Genomic DNA, 22,149 nt, shown 5'->3' on the forward strand with positions numbered 1-22,149 from the left:
GAGCAGCTGGGGGGCAAGGAGAAGGTGCCAGTTCCTTAGTGGGGGGCTCTGCCCAGGACCCCGCTCTGGTCCTCAGCCCCCCACAACCCCCTCTCCCCACACAGACCACACAGCTTACACAGGTTTACAAAGCACATTGGTTGAAGGGAACTGAACTCAGTGAAAAGATAAATCCAACCACGCGGCACATCTGAAAAAAATAAATTACTTTCAAAATACCATCATTTGCTGGGGCTGGGCTGGGTTTGCCTCCCCCGGATCCACCGCTGGCTGCAGCTCCAGACCCGGAGCTGTGGGCACTGACTGTGCCCTGAGCTTCTACGAAAATACTCTATTCTGTATCCCAGGGCCTGACACAGGGAGCCCTGGGGTGAGTGGGAAATGCAAACCCACCTCCTCATGTGGGCAGGGGCTTCTGCCCATCAGGGGGAACCCCTGTGCAGCAAGGGCGAGGGGGACCCAGGAGGTAGAATAATTACTGATGCGCCTCATCTTGCTCTACAGCAGCCCCTTCCATCCTTCTCATTCAGTGATCTGCTGGGTCATGCCTCCCCTGCCCACAGCTTCAAGTCACCAGGGGCAGGGGGGCAGCAACAGAGCCAAGGCAGGTCCAGTAAAGTCTTCTGGACATCCCTGTGTTCCCCAAGCCCAGTGGAAGCCATCCCTCAGCTCTGGGGGCTCTGGCTGGGTCCTGAGCCCCTCTTAACCCCACCAAGCCCCCAAAGCCCCACCAGCCTTGGCTACAACATGTTGTAATAGGCCATCTCCTTCATGGCCTGCTCAGCCAGCGTGTGCTCGTCCGGGGGGTTGCCCACAGCCCCGTAGCCGTAAGAGTTCTCCTCCTCGAAGTCATCCATCTCCTGCTGGCCATCCAGCTCCGTGTGATCAGCCCCTGCCAGCTCCATCATGGCATCTAGGAGTCAGCACAGGGACACGCACTGATGGACCTGTGGGGAGGGCTGGGGCTCCCCCCTCCCCGGGTTTGGAGCCCAGAACTCCCCGGGAGCCACAGCCCTGCTGGAGCTGGGCCTCTTGTGGGGGCATCCCTGGGGTGAGAAGATGAGAACCCGCCGCAGGCACGGCACAGCCCAGCTCCCAGTGCTGTGGGGCAGTCACGACACCCAGACCGCGCCGGGGACCCACCTTGGCTGTCCAGGCTGATGTCCATCACCCCGTGCTTGACCTTCATGTGCCGGCTGAGGTTACCCTTCAGGTTGAACTTGCTGGAGCAGTAGGGACACTTGAAGGGCTTGCTGCCAGCGTGCAGGTGCATGTGCCCCAGCAGGTTGTACATGCGGTTGAAGGACTTCCCACAGACCTGCAGGCAGCGTGCCCACGGTCAGCCCCAGAGCTGGCAAAGGCTCTGCAGCACAGACCTGGCCCCCAGGCTCCCCTGGCGCTCCCACCCAGAGCAACCTCATGGTCCCTCTTGGCTCCTGCCAAGAGTAACGGGGCTCCCCCCCTCTTCCTGCTCAGTGTGGGGGGCTTGGGGAGGCAGTGTTGATGCTGCTGGGAGCTCCAGAGCATCCAGCACTGGTCAGAGAGAGGCACTGGTTGTCGTTTCAGCAGCAGCAATGCTCCCATCACAGCTTGGAGCAGGAATTTCATGCTCAAGAGAGCCGGGGAGGCATCACAAAGCTGCCTCCATGCCCAAGTGCTCAGCCTGGCCAGATTCCTGGGGCACAGCACAGCAGGACCTGTGCTCTCCCACCCCCAGCTCCACCAGCCCCCCAAGCCCACCGGTACCTTGCACTTGAACGGCTTCACTGGTGAGTGCACGATCATGTGGGTCTTGAGCGTCTGCTTCTGCACGAAGGTCTTGAAGCAAATGTGGCACTGGTAGGGCCGGACGCTGGTGTGGATCAGCATGTGCCGCTTCATGTTGGCCTGCAGGGTGAACTCCCGCCCGCACACCTCGCACTTGAACTCCTTCACGCCCTGCCAGGGGTGGGACAGCTGTGGGCCGGGGGGGAGCTTGGGCAGACCCCCAGGCACTGGGGACACACAAGCCTGGAAACATGCAGGGGTTGTGGGTGGGGGCTGCATAGGCTCTGTAAGTGCAGCTGAGTGCCAGCTCTGCTCTGGGGCTCAGCCCAATTGCTTCCCCTTAAAGGAAAAGGGCAAACACCCACATACAGCCTACCCAGAGGGGCTGTGACAGCTCCTTGACGGGACCCCCAGGTTACCCTGCAGCAGGTCTAAAACTCCCTCCCTCAGGAAGGGAACCCCCAGAAGGGCATGGGCTGGGTGCCAGAGACCCCCTCACTGCACGTCAGTGACCCCAGCTAATGCCAGCCACAGGTGCTACTGCCCACCTGCACCACCCACCTCCTCCCAAGACTGGGGGCACTGGGACACTCCTCTCCACCAGCACCCACATCCAGAGCCGGCACATCCCCTCTGGGCACGATGAGGGCAGCACCCCAGAGGACCCTGAGCCCCTACCTTGTGCGTGAGCGAGTGCTGCTTGAGGTGGTGGATCTGGCTGAACTCCATCCCGCACTCGGTGCAGACAAAGGGACGGACATTCTGGTGCTTCAGCATGTGGTTCTGCAGCTGGCTGCGGTAGTGGAAGGACTTGCTGCACTCCAGGCACTGGTAGAGCGTGGGGCCCTGGTGCGTGGCCAGGTGCCGCTTCAGCTGGGTGAGCGTGGAGAAGTCCAGCCCGCACTCCACGCACACGTGGCAGCGCCCGCTCTCGTGCTTCACCTCGTGCGCCTTCAGCTCGCTGGGGTAGGCGAAGCCGCGGCCGCAGAAGCGGCAGCTGTAGGGCTTGATGTCGGTGTGCAGCAGCATGTGCCGCTTCAGGTGGCTGGTCTGAGTGAAGGCTTTGCTGCACACCCCGCACTTGTGCGGCCGCGTGCCCTGGTGGGTCAGCAGGTGGGTCTGCAGGTGGCTGGGCTGCTTGAACAGCTTGTTGCAGTGTGGGCAGGAGTGGGGCTTGATGCCGTTGTGGCCCAGGATGTGGGTCACCAGGTTGTACTTGGAGGTGTAGGACTTCTCACACATGCGGCACTGCCAGCGCTTCTGGCGGTCCCCCGCCTCCACCAGGTAGGAGTCGTCGATCTGCACGTTGATGTCCAGCCGGTCCAGCTGAGCCTTCCTGCTGTGCTCGCTGGTGCCCCCGGCCGCCTCCAGCTCCCCCGGCTCCTGCCAGCCGCAGCCCTGCTCGCTCTTCACCTGCTCGGGGGACGCCGGCGCAGGGCCCTCCGCCTCACCAGGGGACGGGGCAGCCGCCTCCGAGGCGCCCGCAGTCTGCGGGGTCCCCGCGGAGCCGCTGGCCGGGTCACTGTCCCGGCGCCGGCGCTCGGCGCCCTCCGGCTCCCGGTGCCGGCGCAGGTGCCGCAGGCGTCGGGGCTTCCTGCTGAAGGTGTCCAGGTCGATCATCTTCACGGCACCGCTCTGCACCGCCGGCTCCTGGCTGGGCTCCGGGGGCTGGGGTGCGTGGCCGTGCTGCCCCTCGCCCTCCTCGTCCTCGGAGATGGACACGTCGTACGGCGGCTCAGCCTCCGCCTCCGCCTTCTCGCTCTTGACCTTGGGCATCAGCCTCACGGGTGGCCTCTTCCTCCTCCGGGCATGCTTCTCCAGGGAGGAGTCTGCTTCCAGGGCGTCCTCGTCCTGCCCGTCCCCAGGCACCTGCTCCTCACCCTCAGGCTCCTCAGGCTCCATGGTGGCATTGTCCTGCTGCTCCCCGGCCAGCCCCGGGAAGAAGCCAGCAGGGGTGACGGTGGCCCCGAGCAGCTCATTGTCGGACACCAGTCCCAGGACGGCAGCCTGTGCCAGGGACAGCACCACCACCGCGTCCGTCTGTGTCCCGCACTCGCTGAACCGATCCATCTCTCGCCGCCGGCCTACGCTGTCATGGCTGCGGAGGGAGAGACACGGCCCTGAGCCCTGGCACCCCACCACAGACACTGGGCGAGCCCACAGGGGCTCACTCCAGCCCTCACCCCTTCCCTCAGAAAACCCCAGACTGACACGGGTGATGCCAGCGTGGGCCCCCAGCAGCACACAGCCCAGGATGTGGAGACAGAGCGCCCCACGGGTTTCCACTGTAGGGCTGGGAGGAAGAGGGAAGCCTGGATCCGTGCCCATTGTCAGCCTCTCTGGATGGGCTGTTAGTTCCTGGCGCTGGGGACTGGCTGCCTGCATGCCCTCAGGCTCCTAGGGGTGACTCCAGGGAACAAGAGCCGAACAGTTTGGAAACTGGTCTCAGCTGAGTGTGGCTCTAAGCAAGGGGGATGGGGCCCAGACCCACCAGGACCACCAGGACACAGCCCGCCCAGCAGTGGGCCTAGGCAGAGGCAGAGGCTGTGCTGGGCTCAGCACTGGTGACTGGCACACTCACCCTGGGGGTCCCAGCACTACCACACATCCTCCCCCCAGCAGTGAGGACAGGCAGGGATGCACCTGGGAGCTGCTGCTTCCTCCTGCTTGAAGGAGTGTTCTCCTAAATACAATTATTCCTGCAGCTACAACAAAGGAATCCTGCGGGGGAGGTAAAACAGGGATAAATTCTGAGCCAGATCCTGTCACAATCCCAGGAGAACCTGCCCAGCATGAGGAGATTGTGGGATGAACCTCCACTTTGGAGAAGGGAAACCCCACAGGGTCTGGGCACCATCCCTGCAGCCAGGTCGGCTACAGGGACACTGTGCGTGGCTGGGGACATTGGCCTCTCTGCGCTGCCTGCTCCTGCCGACCCCAAAAGTGTCCCCTCATGCCAGTGCCCTGTGCACTCAAACACCGGCCACAGCACGAGACATGGGATGGGGAAGGATGGGCTGATGGGGAAGGTCAAGAACCAGTGCGAGAAAAGACAGAGAAAGGGAGCAACACCCACCACAGGGACTTGGCTGCCTGCAGACATCTGGGGTCCCCCCTCAGTTCCCTCCCATCTGCTGGGCCACCGCGGGGCTGGCACTGGCCACAGCACTGGTGACTCCTGGCCCAGGGTGGGATAGAGCTGGTGAGGGGACCCTGCCCAGGCTTGAGCTGCCAGGGGGAAGGTCTCAGCCAAGCACCCCTCTGCCCGGGCACCCCTTCCCCAGAGCCAGCGGGCAGGGACAGAACGGAGGGGAGGGACGGCCGCACAGGGAGGAGATGGAGAGGAAGAGGATGGGAGTGGGAGGAGAAGGAAGGGGATGAGGGGAGGACTAGTGCGGAGGCAGCGAAACAAAGCGAGGAGTGGGGGAGGGCGGCGGCGGGAAGAGGAGGAGGGTGGGGAGGAAGAAGAGGGATCAGTCAGGGAGGCGGCTGCCGGCGTGCCCTGAGCAGCCCCGGCTGTACCCCGCCAGCTGCGACCCCCTTCCCTGGGGCGCCCTGAGCTGCCCACGGCAGGCACAGGAGAAGGCGCAGGGAGAGGAGCCCCTGCTGCTCTCCCCACGACCCCCGCACGGCAGAGGGGTCAGCGGGCCCCGCGGCGTGGTGCTGGGGCTCTGCCCCCCAAAACAAGGCAGCTGCAAGAACAGCGCACTCACACGCGCCCCAGACCGGTACCAGGGAGTCCTAAAACCACCCCACACCAGAGGCTTTTAGGGGAAAGTAAACGTGGGCTCCTGCTCTGGGCACCGGGAAAGGGGCTGAGCTGCCCTCCTCACGGGAAAGCCAAAGCCGCACAAACCTCTCTGCCCGCGTCTCCATCGCGCACACAGCCCCGGGACGCGGCGGAGGAGCTCTGCTGGCCGAGGGCTCCGGAGCTGCAGCTGCACAAACCCCGCACCGGGAAGCAGGAACAGGGCAGGGGCAGCTCTTTCACTTCCCGCTCTCACTTCCCTGTTGGCGCCTGGGGACTCGCCGAGCGGCTGGATGCGCCGTTTCCCAACACACCGGCAGCGAGGTGGGGTCATTTATTTCGGCTCCCCCAGGAAACTCCCGACAGCCGAAGCGCTGCCAGCACCTCTGCGCTCCCCGGGAGCGCTGCCAGCCGTGCCCACACGGACCGCGGCCCCACGGCGGGATGGAGCGGGCTCCGGCCACAGCACGGTGCCCAGCGCTGGAGCAGAGCCCCCAGCACCGCACAGAGCCCTGTCCCAGCGCGGGGACACAAACACTTGTGCAGCTCCTCGTCCTGCCCGGCACAGACCTCCAGGGCTGCGCCCACAGCCTTTCACCCGCCACGCTCAGCGTCCCTCCAGCGCTGCTGCTGGGAGCCAAACCTTCCTCCAGCCCTTAAGAACCTTCATAAAAATCGTTTTCGAGTCCAGCCCTTTGGGCCAGGCTCGGGTCCCTCGGGCTCATTTCCTGATGCAGACCCTCGCCTGCCCATCCTTCTCCCACGTGGGGGTCACACAGACATGCGGGGAGTGTCCCCTCTGCCAGTGGCATGTGCCGAGCTCCAGTCCATCACTCATCTCTCCCAGGCCATCACCCATCTCTCCCAGCCCACTCATCCCTCTCCCCCTCTCCAGCACCGCAGAGCAGACGCACCTGGGGCCAGCAGTGGTGGCTGCTGTCCCTGATACTTTGGGGTTGTGAAATTTGGGGTTCTTTCATCATTTCTCCTCCCACTCCACAGTTCAGTTTTGGTGCAATTTCTCTTCCCATCTTTCCCAACACATCTGGGAAGATCCAGGTTCTGCCCTGGCACATCCTGCAGACCCTCTCCTCCCCTGCCCCCCTCAGAGCCTCACCAGCTGCTCACCTACAACATAGTCACTTAAAGTACTTTTTTTCATGGCTTTCACTTCTTTGTGCATTTTACTTCCATTTTCCTCTATTGCTCCATGATTAGCCCCTCAAATACCCACTTCTCTCTGGGACCCTCTGGCAGCAGCATCTGCACAACAGGTTCTCCACTTCCAGCACATTCCTTGCTGGATTCCAGGTTTTCCAGCCACCAGGCTAAGTCCTGTATCTGTGGACTCATTTCCCCTTCCTTTGCTGTTTTACCTTGCTCAGTTTCACCCACCTGCCCAATCCTTGTGCCACCCCACCTGGCCTCTCGGCCAGCCCCACCACTCTAGAGATAAGAGCCTGGAAAACCCTCAGCTGAGCAGCACGAAAACATTCCACCTCACCCACGGAAGCCTCACCTTTGCACCCGCAGGTTTGCCTGTAACACCTGAGACCCAAAGGGGTCTGAGCTAAAGGAGTCCCCACAGCCCCAGAGCCACCCAAGGCACAGCCCCCAGGGGCAGCTCTCGAGGGACAGCCCCAGCTGCCCTGACAGCCTCCAGGACCCCTTTTTGCCATCTGGCTCCATTCCCAGCTCCTCTCACCAGCCCAGAGGCAGCAGCGTTCACCGGCTCTCACCCAACCATTCCTGCAGGGAAGGGAGACCCAGGTACCCCAGATCCAAATGGTTTGGGGGCTGGATTTACTTCTCAGCCCTCCCAAGGTGCAGTGACCCCCAGCAGACGTGCAGGAGCCCACCCTGCTGCCACTGCTCTGTCAGGGTAAGTGAACCACCCGAGCAGGTGCCAGAGCCCAGCTGGCACCTGCAGCAGTTTCAGACACCTGAGGCCCTGCACAGGTTCTCAGGCTGCCTGACAAGCCTGGGCCACGGGAAAGAGGACATTTAGGACTTGCTCCTGGCTATCCCCTTTGCAGGACCCCCATTGCAGGGACCCTCCTGCAGATGCTCTGCTCTCAGTGCCTGGGGGTCCTGGGAGGTTCCCTGGGGACAGATGTGGGGGTGCAGACCTCAGGGGAAAAGCTCCCAAGGCACAGGATCGAGCCCCAGGACAAAGTGAGACCCTGGGCTTGGGGGGTTCTCGCTGGGAAAGGAGGTAGGAAAACTGTTCAAGACTTTTTACCAGAAAATGGCTGATAATGGATCTGATATTTGTGAGAAAACCTTTGATTTTATTTTCCTTTCTTTCTCAAAAGCAGCCTTCATTTAAATTTAATAAAGGGGAGAACAGGCTTTCATCTCGCCTGAAGATTTCACAAAAAGCTGCTCAACCCCCCACAATTCCAAACAGAAAAATGTTGTTTTCCTGAAAATCACAACTAAAATTATTCTTAAACCTGACCCAGCATGTCTGTCCTGCACCAGCCCAAGGATTTGGGGGTCACCAGCTGCACTGCCCAGTCCTGGCTCTGTGTTGGTGGTGTGTGCCAGGGGCTGACCCACAGAGTGGCTCCACGCACAGTGGCAGAACCGAAACTGGCACTTCTTACCCCGGAACTGACCCTGATTCAGAGGAACTGCTGTAAAAACGGGCCAAAGCTCTGAGAAACAGCCAGGAACCACAGGGGCCAGGTGCTGCTGCCACAGAAAACAAATACCTGTTTAAATTCAGTCCGTGCCTCCACACTACATAATGTCAAACTACATTTTTAAAGGAAAACTTTTGTTTTAAGGAAAACTTCTGAAAAAAGAAACCTCCACTGTTTGGTGGATCACAGAGCGGCCACTCCCTGCAATCAACCAGTGACAGATGTGACATCACTCATGTCACTGAAGTGCTCCTGGGTGGAGGCAGAGTCGTCTTTGGGGACTTCGGCTTCACAGAACAAAGGATACAACCTGGGACTTGCAGAGGGATGTTGATAATGCTTTTAATAAGAGCAGGTGGAAAACCAGGTTGGGGAAAGTGAGGCCATGGGAGACACAAGGGCTCATGGAGGAGAGGGTGTTACCAGAGCATGTCAAACTCTCCTCAGCCTCTTCATGGGTATTTCCTCTGAAAATACTCCACAGAACCGGGATATTCTCACTCTGATTACTGTCTCCATCCATCAGAGGTAAATATTTACCCCTTTGAAAATGTATGGCTAGTGGCAAACTCTGAATGGGAAAAGAGAAATGGCTTTCAAATAACCAGAGGTTAGCAGTGCTGCAGAACAAAAGTGTGATGAGCACAGAGGTGCCTGGTTCCTCCATTATCTGCCAGGGATCCATCACTGGGAAGCGGAGTGAGAGGGTCAGGCTAAGGACAGCAGCAGGTGCTGTGGCTGCTCCCTGCAGAGGGACAGAGCTGCCATCCCAAATGCTCTTCCCAGCACACAGGCAGGCCCCTGTGCTGATCTGTGACACCCCACTCCTGCTTCCTCTTCTGCTGGAAATCCCTGCTTTCCTCCTTCTGACACCGAGGCTCTGTCCCTCTGCTCCTCCATCCCTCCAGCCTCCATCTCTCTTCTCCTCCATCCCTCCAACCCTCCTCACTTCTCTATCCCTCTCTCACTGTTCCTCTGTTCCTCCATCCCTCTGCTCCCCTCTGCCCCTCGGTCCCTCTGTCCCTCCATCCCTCTGCCCCTCCATCCCTCTGTCCCTCCATCCCTCTGTTCCTCCATCCCTCTGTCCCTCCATCCCTCTGTTCCCCTCTGTCCCTCCATCCCTCTGTCCCTCCATCCCTCTGTTCCTCCATCCCTCTGCCCCTCCATCCCTCTGCTCCCCTCCATCCCTCTGTCCCTCCATCCCTCTGCCCCTCCATCCCTCTGCTCCCCTCCATCCCTCCATCCCTCTGTCCCTCCATCCCTCGCTCCCCACCCCCAGTATCCTCTGCTCCTCCATCCCTCCAGTTGCTCCCTCATTCTTCCCGTTTCCCTGGCAACGCCCATCTCGCGCCGAGATCTGTCCCCTCTCTCCCTCTTATCTTTCTCCTCTCTCTTTCATCTCTCTCCTAATCTCCCTCTCCATTCTGAACCTCTGTCCTTTGCTTCCTTTCTCTCTCTCTCCCTTTTCATCTCCTCCAATGCCTTCTCTATCTCAGGGTTACAATTATTTGAATCTCACTTTAAAGAAATGATCTCTTTAATTAACCACTGGGCCCCGGCCCCGCTCCCGCCCTCCCGCAGCCCACACGCCTGGCACGGGACCCCTGCCCAAAGTGCCTCTTGGCCAAGGACAACGGAGTGACAATGCCCTGCCACCCCTTCTCCAGCACCTGACAGCCCTGACCTCCAGCCCCTCTTGTCCCGTCTGGACCTTTCCCAGAAAAGGTTGGACCAGGTGATCCCTGGGGCCCCTCCAAATCTGGGATTCTATGACTCCATGATCCTAACACAGCCACCATGGAAGTCAGCAGCTCCTGTGCCACAGATCACCCTCCAACTCCATGTCATAGCAAAACAAGGGGAGACTGAAATTCATGTGCGAAAAGGTGTTTCCTGAAAACCAGTGTCCTGATGGCATCCATTTGGGCATGAGGGTAATGGAAAAATGGGAGGAAGGACAGGCTACTCCAGGCTCTGGGGCCAGGGGGAGGAGTGGGGAAGGAGTGGGGAGCCTGGCTCGGACTCGGGGTCACCTACATGTGTGACATGTCACCTCCTGTGTTGTGGCACAGCCAGGAGCCCAAGGGAGCAGCCCCACGGCCACCAGCACTGTCCCTGCTCTGGGGCGTTCCCCCAAGGGAGCTTTGTATGGGCTGAGCCAGAGCAAACGCTGGAGCCAGCAGTTTCCAGGGGGTGGAAAACCTGTGCTCTGTGAACAGTCAAAGGGGCATCAAAACTGCACCAAAACCTCACCCAAGTTGTGCCAAAACCACTCCAAAGCCCCACTGAAGCTGCACCAAAGCCACCAGTGCTTCATGCCCAGGGTGGTGCCCAGGCAGGGAGTGTTTTGGGAAGGGGATTCCTCTTGGCCCCACCGGCCCTGCCAAGGAGCTCCTGTTGCTCTGCCACAGGGCTCAACATCTCCTCCCTGGCAGACCAAACTGATCATGCTTCAGGTCTGATCTTCCAGCCCTTCTGCCCCCACGGCCCTTCCTGGAGCATGGCCCCAGGGCACCTGGGGAGCAGTGACAGCGGGCTGAGCTCTGGTGGCACCTGGAGCAGTGACACTGGGCCCAGCCTCATCTGCTGAGTGAGGGGCTTCCTCAGAGCCACCGGAGTCACCGTGGCCTTATGGACGTGTGAGACCCTTCCAGTCATTCCTCTGGGAAGGGGCTGAACCCCGGCACGTTGTGTCCCTCGGATGTGGGTGCAGTGGGTGACAGGATCAATGCACACCTGACTCTGTCCTGGCACATCCCACCTGTCCTCAGCTCCCTGCGTGAGCCCCCCATTCCCATTCCCATTCCCATTCCCATTCCCCTCTGGAACAAACAGCTCTGCTCCCATCCCATTTGCAGGTATTTGCTGCAGTGGAGAGGTCCAGGATCTGCCTTTAGAGCTCCTGACCACATCATCCCTAAAACTGCTGCTGCTCCTGAGCCCAGGGGCAGGAAGAGCCTTTACATCAGGTGTGGGGTGAGCTGAGGGAGAGGGGCTGCTGCTGCCTGGAGCCCCCCACACCGAGCCCCGGAGCTCCGGGCGTTTGTCAGGGCTTTGGGAGCAGCACTGAATGCAGCAGGGAGGGCCCCCATCAGCCCTCCGCCGTCCCAGCCTGCCTTCAAAGGCTCCACACACAACCCTCGCTCTGCCTTGGAAAACAATTTTTGCTTTTAAATGAAATAAACAGGGAAAGAAAAGACTTTCAAGTTCCTCCTTGCTGTAACGGCTTCTCCCCGGCACAGTCCCTTTCCTCTCCGAAAATAGCCGAGCTATTCAAAAGAGATGCGAGAAGAAAAAAAGGAACTGAATAGAGGAAAAGGGAAAGAAAAAAATGGAGCCCCAAGGGGGTGGAGAAAAACAGAATTGAAAGACAGCAAAAGTAAAGAAAAGGGATGAAAAATAAAGGAGGGGGAAGAGAGAGACAGACAGAGGAGCTTTGAAAAGAAAGAATGCTGCCAGCCTGAATACAGGGAGCAGGAAAAAAGGGCCCTGAAAAGAAAGAGCCGGCTGGAATGACCTCTCATTCAGGGCTGTGCCAATCACCGCCGTGATGGAAATCCTTTCTTCTTCCCTGCATTCTCTCTCTTTCCAGCGGGGGCAGAGGGAAGAGGAAGAAAGGGGAGCTAATTCTCAGCATAGCAGAAAATAAATCTGCTCTTTGCGAAGACCCTGAAAGGCGCCGAGCGCTGACAAACCCGTTCCCAGCACTCACACCGCAGATGGGGACAGAAAGAAACGGGACTGAGCAGCGCTGAGGGCTCCCGTCACCGCTCACTGCTCCTCTGCGGAATGAAGGAGCAAACACCCCGAGCACACGAACCTGCAGGGACAAGTGTGAACCCGGGCCAGCCCCAAACCCCGCAGGGAGAGACCAGGGCCCTGGTGCTGTGTCCCGTCGGGAGCAGGGGCAAAGGGTGGGCACAGCCCCTCTGCCCTGCAAGTCCCAACCCCGCAGCACCCACCCCTGCCTGGAAAGAGCCACACAGGGCTTTCAGCCGGCTCTGTGAGTCCCAGCACCGCCCTGCTCCATTTGGCACCTCCAGACCCTCGTGGGGATGGACCAAAGTGCTCCAACAGCCCCAAATGAACCAAGGTGCATGGGGAGAGCAGTGCTGGGATGTGGGACAAAGGGAAGTGACAAAGGGGACAAAGAGAGAGGAAAACACTGGAGCTGGAGCCCACCAGGACAGCAGGTCCTCTGGGACAGAGGCAACAGGCAGCCTGGTGTCCTGTAGAGACCCAGGTTTGATCCCATCCGACCCCAAAGCAGCCCAGGGCTGAGGGTGAGAGGAATGTCCTGAGCAGCATCACTCCTGCTTAGCATCCCCAGGCCCGGGGTTAATCATAAACTGCTGGGACTTCGGGGCAGAGCCATAAATGTGGTCTGAGGAGACAACACACCGACAGGAGGAGTTCAGGAATCCTGGTGTGTGTGACCCAGCTGGCTGTAAAAGGGAAAAACCAACTCCAAATGGGACAAATGGGAGATGTCTGTCACCCCAAAGGGAACAGACTGCCTGGTAGGATGTGAAAGAGCTGCTCAGGGGCAAGGGAAGATCCCCACAGTGGGAAGGGTCTCACTTAAGGGTATCACTTGCAAGAGCATTACTGCTCTTGTGCTTGGGAACAATTATAGTCCAGTTCCGATATTCCCATGTGTGCAGCCTGTCCACTCTTCAGGGCGGTGGCTCCTGGGCCTGCCTGTCCCTGTGTCCCCAGGCTCTGTCCTGTGCTGGACTGAGAGGACAAAGAAACAAACACAGGGCCAGCCCAGATCCATTCGTGGCACCAGCGATGTCTAGCAGAGCTAAAGGCAGCGAGGAAGGTGAACACCCCAGACCACGTGTGGTTGTGCTGACAGGGTCAGTTGGGCACCAGGAAGCACCCCCTGAGCCCTGCAGCCCTCACACTGACACCAGCCCCCAGGGCCCAGCGCAGGCACACGCAGCTCCCCACTGCTCCCCATGGGGACATTGTGCCCCCACAGCCGGGCACTGCTGAGCCCTGCCACTGGCCCCACATCTGCTGGCCCCGCTGCAGGGCCGGGTAATGAGTTAATCATAGCTGAGGGCTTCTAATTTGAGCGTGATAATTAATACTCAGCCGGATAATCTTGCCCGTGTGTGTCTGCTGGTCCTGCGGCCGCTCCCAGCGCCGGGGACAGGCGAGGGGCTGCAGGGCAGGGGGACACTTCACGCTGTGTCTGCTCTGCCAGCTCCACATTCTGAGGCTGTTCTGCCTTGGAGAAACTGTCCCCCTGTGCCACAGCCCCCGGGACACCCCTGGCACAGCACCAGCAGCTGTGGTTTGCCTGGGATTTGGGGAAGGTCCCAGCGAGTGAGGCACGGCTGAACCAGCATGGGGGACACCCACCTCCAGCTCTGGAGCTCAGGAATCAGCTCTGGGACAAGGAACTGGCTGCAGAGCTCAGCCCACTCAGCCCCAGCCCCAAACACAGTGAGTGCCACTTCCTACAGACCCGAGGTAAACGGAGGGGAGAGAATCAGGGCTTTCCTCCACGGGCAGGAGCTGGGGAGCACTGAGCCCCCTCCCCGCCACACCAGGCACTGGACCAGGCCACCTGGGAATGTCCTCAGTGGCTCCCAGTTTTCCAAGAACAAGGCTCTTAAACACGTGTCACACCATTACAGGAACAACCCCAGCTGCACAGCTGCCAATGCCACTTCTACTTTCAGATCCCCAAGGTGGGAAACGTTTCGGATCCTTTCCTGCACAGCTGAGCAGGTCAGGGACGAGGGTTTGGGAGGCTGGGCTGGACAGATGGAGCACGAGGCACTGGACAAAGGTCCCTGCTGGTGGCAGTTCATGAATTCCCAGCTCAGGACTGACCCAAGCCAGGTGTGGAAGGCACATATCCCCATATGGCCCAAAGCCAGTTGTGCCTGCTGCCCCCGCAGCACCAGCCTGTCTGTACGGCCAGTGCCTTTGAGATCCACAGAGCAAGGACTCGGCTGCTTTTCCTGGGGGAAGGCAGAGGTGTCTGCTCTGGGGATGCTTCGCTGGCTGCATGCTGCTGCCAGGTCACAGGGCCACGGTGAAACGCAATTCCTGCTTATTGCACGTGTGCTTTTGTGTGTCAGCACGCTGTGAAAGCTCCTGCCGTGCTCCTGACTCTGGGCAGAGGCCAGGATTTTATACAAAAATACACATATTTATCTTTTGAAAAGGAGTTGAAAGAGTGGGGTCTGGCAGTGCTGTCCGGAGTGTGTCCGTGGTTGCACAGATGACACGGAGCAGTGCCCAGGGCCTTGCAGCTCCATTCCTGAAAGCAGAGCCAATGCTGGATGCACCTGGCCTGGGAGCTGCTGTGGGCACAGGGGTCACCTGCCTGGCACGAAGTGCTCGGATAGGGCTTGCTGGGTGATACAGGGAGGTGCAGTGGGCAAATCCCACCCATGAGCAGGAGGGTGGGGATATTTGCACCTTTTACTCATCCTAATTAATATTTCCCAAGGTCTCAGGGAGGCTGGGCTGTCTCTGTCTTGGTTCTGGCAGCTCTGGCTCACCCTGGGGCCTGTATCACTTGCCCTCCCTGTTCTCATCCCAATCTACACAGCCCCTGTACTTCGTGCCCTTCCTTCTCACAGCCAGAAAGTCTCGTAAATACACACAATATTCGGCTGTTGAAATAATTTCCTTCTGTGTGTCCCTTGCTGGTAATCACAAAGCCAAAGCAAAGCACTGGAGCCCCCATAAATCAGGGCCAGCTCTCAGCAGCGGAGCTCAGGGATGGCCCGGCCAAGGCACGGAGGGGATGGATGTGAAGGGACTCAGCAGAGACTCAGAGCCTCATGGAGGAGACTCAGCTAGCTCTGCCTATGGTTCTGCCCCTGGGAAAGCATTTTTTTCTCCAAAGGGCACTCCTGGCCTGAGGTCAGAGCTCCTCTGAGGGGCTTCAGCTCCCAGTGAGCTGGTGCCCCCTCAGCCATGGGCACACGTCAGCTGGAACCATGGAATCACTAGGGCTGAAAAACCCTCTGAGATCACGGAATCCAACGTTCCCCAGCACTGCCAAGGCCACCACTAGAGCATGTCCCCAAGTGCCATGTCCACACAGCATTTGAACACTTCTAGGGCTGGTGAGTTTGTACACAGCAAGCACAGAATGGCCACAGCAAGGACAAACTCTGAAGCAAAGCCAAGGCAGAGCCAGGGGGGCAGGTCAGTCTGTGCCTGGCCAGGGCAACTCTCAGCCAGCTCAAAAAATGAGCAAAGAATTGACTGGCATGCAGCAGGGAGGTGTTGGGAGTTTAAGATGCCTACATTTTGGATAGCAGAGGGGTCAGGATTCAGAGCAGAAAGTTCTTTGTGAGGAAGGAGACCCTCGCAATCCCTGTGGATTGACTGGGAAGGGAAGCAGCTCCCTGGAACATCCATCCTAACCACAAAAAACAATTCTTCCCCAACAGCAGCCACCAGCCAGGCTGGTTCTGGGCATCTCCAATCCATCCAGCCAGTCCAGGGTGTCCCTGATCTGCCTGGCCACGTGCAGCATCTCTTGGGGAGGTTGGGACGAGCAGGGCAGGCTGCCCTGGGGCTTCTGTGACCTCAAAGGTCCTGTCAAACCGAAATGATTCCATGGTTCCGAGGAGAAGTTCTCCCCTGAGAGCAGCCCATCCTGGGTTGGACAAAGGGCTCCTCAAGGGAAGCCTCCAGCTTCTGTTCTCCAGCTTGCTCCTGGATTCCCAGCCCTGAGCACAGAGGAACTGGCACTGCCCAGCCCCAGTTTAACCCCCGGGCCAAGGGCTGGTGCTGCGGGACAAGGGGAGGGCCCTGGGATGGTGGGTGTGGGAACAGACACAGGTGAGAGAGGGGAAAAGCAGCCAGGAAGCACAGGATTAACACTTGAAAGCAAAAGAAGGGGAGAGACAGAGCTGGTTAAACCGGGATAACACGGCGAGGAACAGGGTGCCAGGGAGAGGCAGAGAGGGGAGAATGGCCTGACACCAGGGAGAATGGGGATGAGACAATGCTGCCGCTGAGAAACAGGAAAGATAAATTTAGAGGCAGTGGTGACCACTCTTCCTCTGGAAGCTCTGCCTGCCCTTCTTCCCTCTCTTCTCCTTCTCCAGGTCACCCCCGGCATGGGCAGGACGCGGGCTCCAGCCTGGTGTGGCTCTGACGGCCGGGGGCCAGTCCCAGCCGTGCCCAGGGAGGGACCCCAGCCCTGCTTGGGGCTATGGATGGACACTGAATTCTCCCTGCAGAGCTCGAGCAGCCCCTCACCATCCCCCCCGGCTCCCACCTGCAGCCCCCAGGAGACTCCTGTTCCCCAGGCACAGCTCCCAGGCACAGCAGGTCGGGGTGTGCCCTGCCCAGGCACGGACACAGGTCCCCATGGGCCAGAAGTGAAGAATGAGCACATCTGTGTGCTGCCTCCTCCTCCCTGCCCGCTCTTCCCGAGCGGACACACAGCCCAGGACGCCTGGCTGGTCTCTGCCCACCCTCCTCTGCCCCTGCCCGCAGAGGAGAAGGCTGCAGGAAGACCTTAGGGCTCCTTCCAGTGCCAAAAGGGGCTCCAAGAGAGCTGGAGAGGGACTTTGGACAAGGACCTGGAGCGCCAGGAAGAATGGCATCAGACTGACAGAGGGCAGGGAATTGCCACAGGTTGCCCAGAGAAGTTGTGGCTGCCCCATCCACAGAAGCGTTCAAGGTCCATTCGGATGGGGTTTGGAGCAAGCTGGTGTTGAATCTCCAGGGCTGCAGGACGTACCTTGTCCTACCACACCTCTCACAGCCGTGGTGTTCCCAGCACCCCATTATCCCTGGGTTATCCCTGGAGCCAACCTGGAGAAGATTCACGTGAACTTTCTGCAAGTTTGTCTGTGCTTTGTACAACAGAGCACCCAGACACTGGTCACTTTTCCTTTAACTAAAAACTGATGCTTTGCAGGGAACAAACACTCTGAGGACCAGGAGGAACAGCACAGGGACACTGCAGAGCCGCCCACAGGTGCTGACATATTGTTCCTGCTAATTTTCTTTAGAAATACTCGACTGTCACTCAAACCACAGATGGACAGCTGCACGGAAAGGCCAGGAAAAGTCAGAAGCGTGTTTCTTCCCTTTAATTTAAAGTTTGGGAAAGAAAGTTCATTATCACTTGTTCCCTTAGTGGGGAGAGCCCTGTTCTTCTGTTGAAGCTGAAGCCAGGTGAGCAGAGCAGCCTCCCTGGTGTACAAAAACCAGACTCCCAAACACACAAATACAGACCTTCCTCCACAGCTCAGCAGGAGCACCTCCTGACTGACTGACATGCCACATTTCACTGTGTTTTGGGCAGAAGCTGGGACTGAGGGAAAGCCATGCTGGGCACGGGCTGTGCCAGCTCTTCTCCCACACCAACCCCACTGCGACCCACAGCCACTGGCCAGGATGAGGGAGAAGGAGGAGGAGGAGGGAGTGCACGGAGCTGAGGAGAAAACGTGGGACAGAGGAACAAAGGGAAAACACCAGTCTCTGACCAGGGTCTCTGTGCCCAAGGCCAAGCCCTTTGGGAAGGGCTCCGCAGGGCTCACGACTCGTTCTGAGGACTCCAGCCACAGGCAGCACAAAGGATGGGTCTGGGCACTGCTGGCACATCACATCCTGGCATCCTGCAGCATTCTCCCAGCCCCACTGTCCCACCTCGGTGGCACACGTGCCCTGAACAGGTATTTGGGGCATTCCAGGAGCTGGCCCCTGAGCCCAGACAGGGGGACTCTAAGAGCCAGGGACGTGATGGGCCTTGGGAAACCAAATCTGGGAGTGGGTGGCAGAAGGCAACAAACCCAGTAGGAAGCCCCCTTGACACAAGGCTCCCCCTCATCCCCACACTGGCTGTGGCCTGGCAGACCCCAGGGACATGCCCAGAGACTGGGTTCGAGCAGAGGCTGAGCTGGAGCTGACTTCTCCACAGGAATAACTGTGAAATAAAGGAGTGCCGGCAGCCTCTCTCATGGGTTGTGATGCTGGCACGTTCCTGGCAGTACAAACCCACTGCTTTGTGGATTCCTCAGCATTCCCAGCTGGAGAGCAAAGCCAGAGAGTGCCAGTGCTCGTCCCTCTCCACACCGTGATTCCCAAACTAGTTGATAAATTAGAATGGCCCAATAAAACCATAAGAGACAAACACTTTCTCATGCATTAAACCAACCCCAAAATGCCAACACGATGACCCACACCACAGGAGATGCTCCACTCTTGCTGCTGCAGGGACCCATGTCTGACCCTACACGACACCCCCCAGGTCTGGGTGGGAACAGAGCTTGTCCTGGGCTGCAGCAGAGCTTCAGCTCCTATTGCCCATTTGGAGGGACACAGTGTGACCCACAAAGAGGACACTGATGCAAAGCTGCTTGCAGGAGAGGAGCTGTGCCCGGGCGAAGGGGATGTGCCTGTTCCATGGCTGCTTCCGCAGTGAGGATATTGTCACTCAGGGTGGGAGCAGGGCACGGTCACAGCCCGGCCAGCGCTGCCCAGTGCTGCTCCCCATGGCCAGGACTGGGCACCCTGGGGCCTCCAAAGGGAACGCTGAGGCTGCTGCCTCCCAGGGAGGGTCCCTGTGAGAGCCATGCCTGGAGTCTGCCTCCAACCCAAAATGTATTTGTTTTGTCCTGTGGCCAGCCTGAACATCCACAGGATCCGGCTGAGCCGTGTGGGAATCACTGGGAGCCACAGCTCAGTGGGGCCAGCTCAGACCTGGGCTAGAGAAGTGACCAAGGCAAGCCTGAGAGCATGGTGTGGGGAGGAGGAGTGCAGCATGGGACACAGGAGCATGGTGTGGGGCACAGGACCGGGCTGTGGGGTGTGGAGTCTGATGGAGCTGCAGGCTTTGCACCTGGGGAAGGCTTCAGGCTGCAGTCTGCTCAGGCTCTGGGCTGCCCCTATTCCCCCTGATCACCCTTCTCCTCCTACACAGCTGCTCACGAGAAAAATCCTAATGCTTGACTAAGTAATTCATTATAACTAATTTATCCATTGCGACCTGTTACGACCGGAGCTCCGGAGGGCTTTCGCACAGCTCACCTCAGTCCCTTGCTTGGGCGCAGACCTCCGAGGCCGCCCAGCCCTCACGTAGCACCGGGAGGTCCCGCACCGGGACACCCCGGGCTGTTCCGGGCCCGAAGGTGAAGCGGGAGCAGCCCCCGGAGCCACCCCCCGCTCCCCGCTGCATTTCACTCCCGGGGCGCTTTGCCGCTGCGGACACGGGGGACCCCACCCGGGACCCCTCCCGCCGGCCGGTGGCAAACACCAGGAAACTCCCTAAACTCGGGGCACGGCTCTCGGGGGCCGGCCCCCGGCGCGGCCCGACCCCCGGCCCCCGGAGCATCCCTCCCCGGTGCCGCCGGGGTCCCTCCTTGCGCCGCGGCCCCCGCCCGCAACAGGTCAGCGCCCCCGGCCCGCGCCCTCCCCGCAACTTTCCCGGCGGAGAAAGTTTGTGCGCGGCCGCGGGGAAAGTTCTCGGGGGTTCCCGGGGCACGGGCGGCCCCAGGCCCAGAGCCGGGACCCCCGTCCTCGCCGAACGCCCCGCTCCTCCCGCTCCCTCCCGCCGCCATCGCTCCCGTCTCCGTGGCGCGGGGCGGGAAGGCGGCGACATCCCGGTGTCCCCGCTCTCGTACCCTCCGTGGGGAGCGGGGGGCTTCGGTGGGCTTCGGGGGCACGGGGGGGTCCGGTGAGGACTCACCGCGGCTTCACGGGGCGGCGGCGGCGGCGGCTCCGGGCCCGGCGCTGGGTGCGCAGGAAGGAAGAAGGAGGGAATGAGGCAGGGCTGACGTGAAGGGATGCAAAGCAGCTCCTCCTAACTCGCCCGCCCTTCATCTTCCTCCCCCTCCTCAACTTGCCCGACCACCGAGAACCGCCCCCCCGGTTCGGCAGCATCCTCCAGCGGAGCCGGGGCCGCCCTCGGTACCAGTTTGGGGGGGTCAGAGGTGGGGGGAGTGGGGTGGGAGTGGCCGATGAGGACCCTATGCCCACACTGTCCCTGCATTACGTCCCCTCCAGCAGCACAGGGGTCATTTTCTACCTCCCCCTTCATTCTGGGGGGTTGCGACCCATAGAATGATGCCGAGGAGGGGGTGACCTTCTCAAGAGACCCATATCCATCTGGGCACCCCTGTCCTCTGCTATGGGGACTGGAAAGGCCATGTGCACCCCAAAAAGCTTGTAGGGATTCATGGCAAGGACTCCTCTCTCCCCAAAAATGGGATGAGAAGAATTAGGGATGTTACAGGAATTGGAGGGGTTTGGGGGGGACGATGTTCACCCGACACAAAGAGGTGGAGGGAAAGGCCACAGTGTGCAGGGGCAGGGCGGCCAAAGGAGGGGAGTGAGGTGGGATGGGGTACAGGAACAGGAGCAGAAGTTGGAGGGTTTGGGAAAGGGGGTGCTGTTGGATCCCCCGAGAAGGCAGAGGGAGAGGTTGAGCTGTGGGGATGTGGTAGCAGGAGGCCGCTGATCCCCAAAGGGAGGCATAGGGATGAGATGTGGCACGGGAAGGAGAGTGGGTGGCAACAGCCAAGGATCTGGGGGGCTGCAAGCTTCGGCTCCCATCGTGAGGAGGAGGAGGACGAGTAAAGGGAGGAAGAGGAGGAGGAAGAGCAGAAGGAGGAGGAGGGTCTCCTCCCCGTAGAAGGAGCATGCGGAGGCAGCCGTGATTCGACTGGCGTGTCGGGAGATTCTCATCTCCATGGAAGCAGGTGGCGCCGGCCGGACTAATCGCAGCAGAGTTTGTCTCCACACGCAGCCCTTTGTCTGGGCCCACTTCTGCTTTTCTGGTTGGGTTTTTTTTGTGTTCGTGGTGAAAACTGAGCTCCCTGCTCTGTCCCCACTGCCGGTGCTCACGTCCCCCACGGCTGTCTGGGGGCCGCCCAGCGACCCGTCCCTGCTGCTGCCCGCCGGCCAGCCGGGAGCTTTCTGGAGCCCGGAGGCGGCAGGTGTCACCGGTCCCCAAAGGGCCACGTCCCTCCCCACGTCCCCAGCCCGGCCTCGCCCCGCACGTGGCCTGCAAACGGCTCTGCCTGCACAAATATTTGCCGATCTTGACGGGGAGAGCCGGGCGCAGGGAGATTCGCTCCTTTGGACTCCCGTGGGTGCCCCAGCCAGGGGCTGTGCCCGGAGCTGGGCATGGAGCGGGACACAGAGCGGGGCACGGGGCACGGCAGCGGGCAGGACGCGGGGGGACACGGAGCGGGGAACAAAGCGGGGCACGGAGCGGGACACGGAGCGGGAGCGGGACACGGAGCGGGGCACGGAGCGGGAGCGGGGCACGGAGCGGGAGCGAGAGCGGAGCGGCCCCGGCACCTCCGGCTGTCAGAGAGCAGCTGCCCGGCCGCGTCAGCCAATCAGGGCGCGGATTCGCAAGGATGCGGCCCTCTCAGCCAGTCAGAACGCGGATCCGAGAGGATGCGGCCATCTGAGCCAATTAGAATGCGGATTCAGCAGGCTGCTGCCTCGGCCAATCAGACCGCGGAGGCCCGAGGCTGCAACCGCCTCAGCCAATCAGGACGCGCGGTCTCCCGCTCCTGGTCACTCCGCGCCTTTCCCGTTCCCTGTCCCCGTTCCTCCCAGCCCACCGAGGCGCGCACTGACCCTTCTCTCCCTGCCCTCGATGTCCCCCGCCGTGTCCGTGTCCCCCGGCTACGAGCCCGCGGCCAGCCCCCGGCGGCACGCGGGGTCGTCCCGCCCTGTTCTCACACTCCCCGGCACAGGGCGTTATTGCGGGCCCCGGCCGGTGTGTGCCGCGCTGGGGGAAGCGGCACCGAGCAGCGGCCGGTGAGCCCTGACCCCGCCGGTGCCCACGCGCACGCCCCCTCCGGGCAGACAGAGTTGCTGGCCCTTTAAAAAAGGGCGCGGTCTAATCGCTAGCCCCGCCCCGTGCGCGAGACGCCGGTGGCGGCGGGGCCGCTGCGCCCCCTGGCGGCGCGCGCGGGAACAGCGGGCCCGGGGTCCCGGGGGTCCCGGCGCGGGCAGCGGCCGCCGCCTCCC

General features: G+C 60.6%; 1 protein-coding gene across 2 annotated transcripts; it reads right to left on the bottom strand.

Moving 5' to 3' along the window:
- Positions 1-123: 123 nt before the first annotated feature.
- Positions 124-3,933, bottom strand: ZNF710 (zinc finger protein 710). Of its 2 annotated transcripts, none has more exons than XM_066328130.1 (4): positions 2,446-3,933; positions 1,747-2,010; positions 1,144-1,318; positions 124-913 (listed from the first exon to the last, which is right to left on the bottom strand). In XM_066328130.1, exons 1-4 carry the CDS (start codon positions 3,835-3,837, stop codon positions 741-743), a joined length of 2,004 nt encoding a protein of 667 aa, XP_066184227.1. In that variant the 5' UTR covers positions 3,838-3,933; the 3' UTR covers positions 124-740. The 2 variants fall into 2 exon arrangements, with proteins under 2 accessions (XP_066184227.1, XP_066184228.1); XM_066328131.1 differs by having other exon boundaries at positions 1,747-1,938; positions 2,446-3,932.
- Between the last annotated feature and the right edge of the window lie 18,216 nt (positions 3,934-22,149).

Source organism: Sylvia atricapilla, chromosome 13 (genome assembly GCF_009819655.1).
Source record: "Sylvia atricapilla isolate bSylAtr1 chromosome 13, bSylAtr1.pri, whole genome shotgun sequence".
Taxonomy (NCBI): domain Eukaryota; kingdom Metazoa; phylum Chordata; class Aves; order Passeriformes; family Sylviidae; genus Sylvia; species Sylvia atricapilla.